Source organism: Orycteropus afer, unplaced genomic scaffold (genome assembly GCF_000298275.1).
Source record: "Orycteropus afer afer isolate SDZICR_OR568_19922 unplaced genomic scaffold, OryAfe1.0 scaffold00111, whole genome shotgun sequence".
In the NCBI taxonomy this organism is placed as follows: Eukaryota; Metazoa; Chordata; class Mammalia; order Tubulidentata; family Orycteropodidae; genus Orycteropus; species Orycteropus afer.
This window is the reverse complement of record NW_006921698.1, coordinates 7,875,794-7,883,580: the sequence shown is the minus strand read 5'-3', so window position 1 is coordinate 7,883,580 and position 7,787 is coordinate 7,875,794. Positions and strand designations below refer to the sequence as shown.

General features: G+C 37.0%; 1 protein-coding gene across 1 annotated transcript in view; it reads left to right on the top strand.

Annotated features, from left to right (window-relative positions):
• The window catches only part of NIN (ninein), a 117,424-nt gene that overhangs the window by 72,349 nt on the left and 37,288 nt on the right, over positions 1-7,787 (top strand). The window contains exons 17-20 of the mRNA XM_007943693.2: positions 1,270-3,411; positions 4,889-5,014; positions 5,123-5,192; positions 6,778-6,993. Coding sequence (XP_007941884.1) covers positions 1,270-3,411; positions 4,889-5,014; positions 5,123-5,192; positions 6,778-6,993 — 2,554 coding nt within the window. The remainder of the gene's footprint in view (positions 1-1,269; positions 3,412-4,888; positions 5,015-5,122; positions 5,193-6,777; positions 6,994-7,787) is intronic.

Sequence of the window (7,787 nt, the reverse complement as noted above, 5' to 3'; positions counted from 1 at the left end):
TTTTTTTTTTTTTTTTTTTTTTTCCTTGGAAAAAAAAAAGCAAGTATTGTACCCAGCCTTATTATATCTTACAAGGTTCCAGATGAGGATAATATTATTCCAAACATGATTCCTTCCTAGTTCAGTCCTGTTGTTTCTGAGAAAGGCTATTTGTAAGCTAGACTCTGGTCAAAGTAACATTTCCTCCCAGAGCTATGAAACACTTTGTGTTTACCTTCTTCACACAAACCAGGGCTTTGAACTGTTTCTACTCGGTTCAGTCATGGCTGATGAAGTGAAGCCCGAGTGGTCTCTAATTTGTAAACTGTAGGTGAACACAATGATAACTGAAATGAGAAAAATTACGGTTGACAGCCTGCTAGAAACTTAATCTCCCTCTTAGAAAACAAGGGCATTGCACATTGCATAACAACCAAATCTCTTGACTGGCAGAGGAGGAGATAGCAGTGCCCCACTCAAAGACCAAATTGCTTTGAATATGTGTCATTCTCCACTGCCCTGTCAATCATCTGGTCTCCTGCATTAGGCTCTTAAAAGGGCTCCCTGTGTGTCTTCTGAGTTTTCCATTCCAGGGCTTCAACATGTAATTTTTCCTGTTCCAGTTAATATTCTGCTTCATGCAAATTTTAAAAATTTGAGTCTGTCCCGATTTTGCTGCATTGGCCATAACTGAACGGTCTGCACCAGTTTGAAGCTCTGCACGAAACTCCAGGTACATTTGAGGGTGTTGATGCTTCACACTCATTTAACTCAATGCTACTTTATTAAGGACAGCAAAAGCAAAATGAATTTGTTAATCTATGTGGTTTATATGACTAATATGCTACCTTATTTAAAGGTAGGAAATTGTTACCTTAATTGATCACTTAATTAAAATGAAAGAATGTTAAACATTTTCTAAGTTAGAAATTAGGTTAACACGTGTTTGTTTGATCATTGAGTGTGAAATACCAGTTTAAGTCTTAGGTTAAAAAACTAGTACATATATATATTTGGGAATATGTCAAAGAATTTGATTTCTCAAATTTTTCCCCTAAATGCAGAGAGAGGTGAATACATCTTCTAAGTTAATTATGGCTGCCAGTTTTAGCTCTCAGAAATGAGATCCATTCCCAGTATACATGAATCACATATGAATGTGTCAAGATAGTTTTTAGAAAGTGTTTAAATTGTTTGCTTGGCAGCCTTTCCTATGTATGATAAAATGTTTTTTGTTTGCTTCTGGAGTTGGTGGCGGTTTCAGTAATGCTGTATATTGACCACATTTAGGGAAAAAATGGAAACTGAGTGTAATAGAAGAACCTCTCAGATAGAAGCCCAATTTCGGGCTGATTGCCAGAAAGCCACTGAGAGATATGAAGATGCACTGCAAAGCCTGGAGGGGCACTACCGCCAAGAGCTGAAGGATCTCCTAGAACAGCAACGTGAGGAGAAATCCCAGTGGCAGTTTGAAAAGGATGAGCTCACCCAAGAGTGTGCAGAAGCCCAGGAGCAGCTCAAAGAGACTATTCAAAGAGAGAAAGCAACTTCTCTGGCCTTGACCCAAGAGAGAGAGATGCTAGAGAAAACATACAGAGAACATTTGAACGGTATGGTTGTTGAGAAAGAGCAGCTGCTCAAAGACCTGGAGGATCTAAAATATGTGTCTGAAAATAAGCAAAGGCTACTGTCCAACCAAATACTTGAACTGAAGAGCAGTCATGAAAAAGAGCTGAAGGACCATCAGTGGGTCCTGTGCCAGGCAGGGGCCTCAGAGCAGCTGGCCAGCCAGCAGCTTGAGAAAGTAGACATGGAACATGAGCAGGGGAGGCAGGAAATGATGTCCAAGCTTCTGGCCATGGAAAGCATCCACAAAGTAACTTGTGAGAAAGCAGATCGAGAGAGGGATGAGATGAGCGCAGAAATCTCCAGGCTTCAGAATAAATTAAAGGAAATGCAGCAGGCAGCATCTCTGCTCTCTAGACTTGAGAGTGGCTGCCAGGCAGTGGGAGTGGGGGAGGCAGAAGGAAATGGTGCCATGTCCCTGCTGCAGCAAGGGGAGCAGCTGTTGGAAGAAAATGGAGATGTCCTCTTAAGCCTGCAGAGAGCTCATGAACAGGCGGTGAAAGAAAATGTGAAAATGGCTACTGAAATTTCTAGGTTGCAGCAAAGGCTGCAAAAATTAGAGCCAGAATCAGTAATGTCTTCTTGTTTAGATGAACCAAGTACTGAATTTTTGGGAAATTCTCTGGAACAAACAGAGCCGTTTTTATTGCAAGACAGAATAAAGAAAGTAGAAGGTGTAACCAAGAGGCATATCCTAAGTGACTTGCAAGACGATGAGACCAGAGATCTGGGAAGTACAGACACCAGCTCTGTTCAAAGGCAGGAGGCCAAAATAGAGTCTGAAGCATCAATAGAGAGTTTTTCTGAGCTTGAAAATAGTGAAGAGACCAGAGCTGAGACCTGGGACCTGAGGATTCAAATTAGTCAGCTTCGCGAACAACTAACACTCTTACGTGCTGACTGCAACCGAGCTTCTGAAAAGAAACAGGACCTTCTTTTTGATGTTTCAGTGCTCAAAAAGAAACTAAAGATGCTTGAGAGAATCCCTGAGGCATCTCCCAAGTACAAGTTGTTATTTGAAGATGCTAGTAGAGAAAATGACTGTCTTCAAGAAGAGCTGAGAGTGATGGAGACTCACTATGATGAAGCACTGGAAAATAACAAAGAACTTGCTTCAGAGGTGTTCAGATTGCAAGAAGAGCTCAAGAAAGTTGAAGAAGTGACTGAGACATTACATAGCCTAGAAAAGAGTTATGATGAAGTCAAAGGAGAAAATGAGGAGCTGCATGTTCTGGTTTTGAGACTTCAAGGAAAAATTGAGAAGCTGCAGGGACAATCAGTGCTACAATGTGACTGCTTCTCATTATGGGAAGCCCATTTAGATAACCTGCAAGTTGAACCTGATGAGAAGGTACTTGAACTAAATCAGACACTGGAAGAGTGTGCACCAGCATATACAAATGTACACCATGTTATAGAAGAACATAAACAAGAAAACCGATGCCTTGAGCAGGAGAATACACGACTCCTAGAAAAAGTAAAAGCCCGTGAAGTTGCTTGGTTACAAGGAACAATTCAGGCACATCAAGAAAAGCCAAGAATGCAGAACCAGGTCACACTGGAAGAAAATACTTCCCTTCTAGACCTTCAAGACAAACACTTTCAGCGTCAAGCCACAATAGCAGAGTTAGAGCTAGAGAAAATAAAACTACAAGAACTGACTAGAAAGTTGAGGGAAAAAGTCACTACTTTAGTTAAACAAAAAGATATACCTTCACAAAGAGAAAAGGAGGAAGAGCTGAAGTCAATGATGCATGACTTGCAAAGCACATGCAGTGAAATGCAGCAGAAAGTTGAACTTCTGAGGTAATGTATGTACCTTCTAAGCTTCATGGGATCCCACAGAACACTTCACCCAATCTAACTTCTGCTGCTTGCTGAGCCTAGAGAAACTAACCTGTTAGTCTTGGAGAGGAAAGCAGCCTTATAGACTTCCTTCTGCTTCTGTGTCGTATTAACAAGTAGAATAACCTTGCCTAGGAGGCATTCCCTTCCTCTGTAGGAAATCAATGTTGTTCTTATGGGATGTGAAAGTTCATAATAGTGAGTGTTTGCTATTTAACCATATGCATCATCAATGCATGTCAAGTCTTTTAACTCTTGTCTAGCACTTGCTTCATTTGGATGAATAGCTTTTTTTCTTTTAGCTAGACGTTAGTTGTATGAGAATGATGAATACCTTTTGTGTGTTATTAACTAAGTTGGTAGGTAAGAACTCTTCTTACACTAATACAGGAAAAATTTTGTGTTTGGTGGCTTATAATTTTTTTTTTTTTTTTTTTTTTTTTTTATTAGGATTTGGGTGAAGATTTACTTACATCACTTGAAGTACATGCTAATCCTGCAAACAATGGACATTTATCTTAGAATATATAATTTTATTGAGGAGCTACCAGATTCTAGGAGCTCTGGTAGCATAGTGCCAAGGCACTTGACTGCTAACCAGGAGGCTGGCGGTTCAAACCCACCAGCCACTCCTCGGAAGGAAGATGGAGCAATCTACTTCCGTAGGGAAACTGCCTCGGAAACCCAAGGAGGGGTCGCTAGGAGTCGGGGCCAACTTGATGGCAAGTAACAACAACAACACCAGATTCTAATAAATATGTTTGAAGAATAAATATAAAATAGTTTGAACGATTTGACTTTATAAAATGTGATTACATTAGTCTTCTAGGAAGTTTCATTTTTAAATAACTTGTAAAGTATTACGTCATGTCTGAAATGTCTTAGTGATACAAAACAAAATAATTCTAAACGTCATTTTTCCTCCTCATGCTTCACACTATGTTTAGCTCTAAAAATCAAAATATAATGAGATGAAAAAATTACTAGGTAATCAGTGTACATATTTTAATGTGACCTTTGAAATGTCTTTTTCTAGGTATTCTTTGGGTCTAAAAGCCAATCCATCTTTGTAATGTGCAGTAATAAGGTATATGTAGATTCACAGTAGGTAGGACTTGAGACCAAGATAGATGAAATCATTTGATCAAAAACAAATGCTTGCCATTGAGAAAATCACCAACCAGAGTGGGCACTCCTGTCTTGATGTACAAGTTTCTTAGCTACATTTTCCTAACATCTTTTAGTAAAATTCTTATTTCCCAAATGAAATGAGTCAATATGTCATAGCCTGATTTCCAACTACTAAGAGACAACTGATTTAGACTTTTCTTTTTAACTGGCTTGGCATTCTTGTTTTATTGGAAGTCACTAGAAAGTAGTTTCCAAAGATGCCAGATGATTATCTTGTTGACTCTTTTTTTTAATCTCCATACTTCAGATATGAATCTGAGAAACTTCATGAGGAAAATTCTATTTTGAGAAATGAAATTACTAGTTTAAATGAAGAAGATAGCGTTTCTAACCTGAAATTAGGAAAATTAAATGGATCTCAGGAAGAAGTGTGGTAAGACATACTTAAAAATTTTTAAGAGTTTTTTTTGCAAGAACTAAAACTGCTTTACTTCAACTTTTAAAACCTAACTCTTAAGTCATATGTTCATTGTCCCTTTAGGAAAAAAATAGAAACTGTGAAAAAGGAAAAAGATGCAGTTCAGAAGATGGTAGAAAATTTAAAGAAACAGGTAAGGAGATATTTAATATTTCCCATAGTTTCTGGATTCTAAAGTTTACTTTTTATTTGAAATTTACAAATTTACAGAACATACTACTAGGATAACATAGGACATCATGGTAAGATTGTAGATCTTGAGTATGAAAATAGAGATTCAACTCGTGCTGACTCTAAACTAGGTTTCTATTTTTTGTTAAATTATGTATATATTATTTCTAACCGCTGAGTGCTTAATACATGTTTTAAAACTAAACTGGAGGGCAGGGGTAAGACCATACCTATAAAGTATTAGCTCTGTCCCTCATCTCTCTGTTCCTTTGGTGGAAGAGTAGAAAGATCACGGTCTTAGAAGAATGATGTCTGAAGAGCCAGTCTCACTGCTTGACTGAGAGTCACCATTCAATAAATGTTCCCCTTTCCTCAACATGACTGAAAGCAGAAAATTAAATAAGGACAGAATTCCACAGATAGAGAATTCTAGTTAATCAATATATTAGTTCACAGAATTATGATTTATTCAAGCGGCTTGTACCATTCAATACCCAATTTGTATAATCTCACAACATGTGATTGTGCAAGGAAAGGCTATTTAAGAATCGGTCTGAAATACTCAAAGAACAAGGATATATGGGGAAAAAGAATTTTCATTACTTGATGTGGATAGTATATTAAGATCCAAAATATATTTTGTGCTCTTATAAGTAAATGGGAAGGCCAATTGAAAAACAGGCAATCAACATGAATAGTATAGTCAGAAAAAAAAGGAATACAACATATAAAAACATCAAGAGCCTCATTAGTGATTGAGGAAGTGCAAATTAAATGAGTTTCCATTTTTCACCTATCAGATTGGCAAAGAAATAAAGATTGGTATCATCTAGGATTAGCAAGGGTATGTGGGGAGAGTACTTTTATACACGCCTGGTAGGATTATAAATTGATACCACTTGTGGAAAAGACATTTTAGCAATATCTACCAAAATTGTGATATACCTTCTAACCCAGCAATCCCACATCTGAGAAATGATCCTAAAATCAAAATGCTACATAACAACAACAACCATGTGCAGAGGTATTTTCCAAATTATTGTTTAGCTTATTTATAATTAAAAAGTAACAAACCTATATGTAAGCCAATGTAGGAATGGATGAATGCATTGTAGAATATCTTGGTACAGTGAAATACTGTATAACTGTTAAAAATAAATCATGTAGTGGTTTCTGAATGTGCTGACTTGGAAAGAAAAGAGTCTAATAGGCATTATAGTAGATAAAGCAAGCTGCCCAGACATGAAATGATCTAAATTTTTGATAAAGAAAAAAGAATATGTATGTGATAGGAGTTTTTATATTTGCAGAGAAAACTATCTGGAGGGACAAATGTCCAGCTGTGAACAGTGGATCCCTCTGTGGGGTGGAATTGAACTGTTAATATTTCTTCATACACTTCCAAAGTGATTGAATTTGTAATAATGAGCACGTACTATTTCTGTTATTAAAACTATCTACACAGAGGGAAAAAACAATTTGTCTATAAATTTGTGTTTTAGCAGAAGTGTGGTAACTAATTTTAAAACTATTTCAATTTTACTTAGATTTCAGAATTAAAAGCCAAAAACAAACAGTTGGATTTGGAAAATATAGAACTTAGCCAAAAGAACTCTCAAAATCAGGAAGAACTGGAAAAACTTAATCAACGTCTGGCAGAAGTGCTACCCCAGAAAGAAAGAGAACCAGGGCACTGTACATTCAAGGAACAGGAACAAGAAAGGTGTAATCTGAAAGAAGAACTGGAACGTTGCAAAGAGCAGGTATGTTCTATAGCCACCCCGTAGTTTTCTTGAGGAAATCTTAACGTATAGAAGAAATGCTTGTATTAATATATTATACACAAAGCCTCAATAATTTAAACAGTGTGATAGTGGCATATGGATGAACAAATAAATCAGTGGGAGAGAAATTCTAGAATTAGGCCCAAATGTAAATGGAAACTTAGTAAAACAAAGATAGACTCTCAGATCACTGAGGTATAGATAGACTTTTTAAATAAATGGTACTAGGACACCTGAATGATCATTTTAAAAGAGATGAAATTGGGTCTATACCTTATACCATACATAAGAAGAAATTCCAAATGAATTAAGAATCTAAGTATAAAGAATAAAACAGTACAAGTGCTAGAAGAAAACACTGGTGAATCCCCCTACAATCTTAGTATAGACAGAAGCTTGCTAACTGATTGAGAAACCAGAGGCAACAAAAGACTGATAATTTTACTATAGAAACATTGCGACACATTTTGCATGATGAAAAAGATAATTAACAATATCAAAAGACAACTAACAGAAAATATTTGTAACATATACCACAAACAAATAGCTAATATCCCTGTTACGTGAAGAACTCTTAAAAATTGAGGGACAGGAGATCAATTCCAAGATGGCAGGCTAGGCAGAAAGTCTGCACAGACCCTCTTCAACAAAGAAAAGGGGAACCACTACCCAGAGCAACCGAATAGTTGATCCTGTGGGCTTGGAACCATAGTCACAGGGGACATCAAGCTCAATTGGCATAACATACTATACAAAACATTGTTCCACCTCCT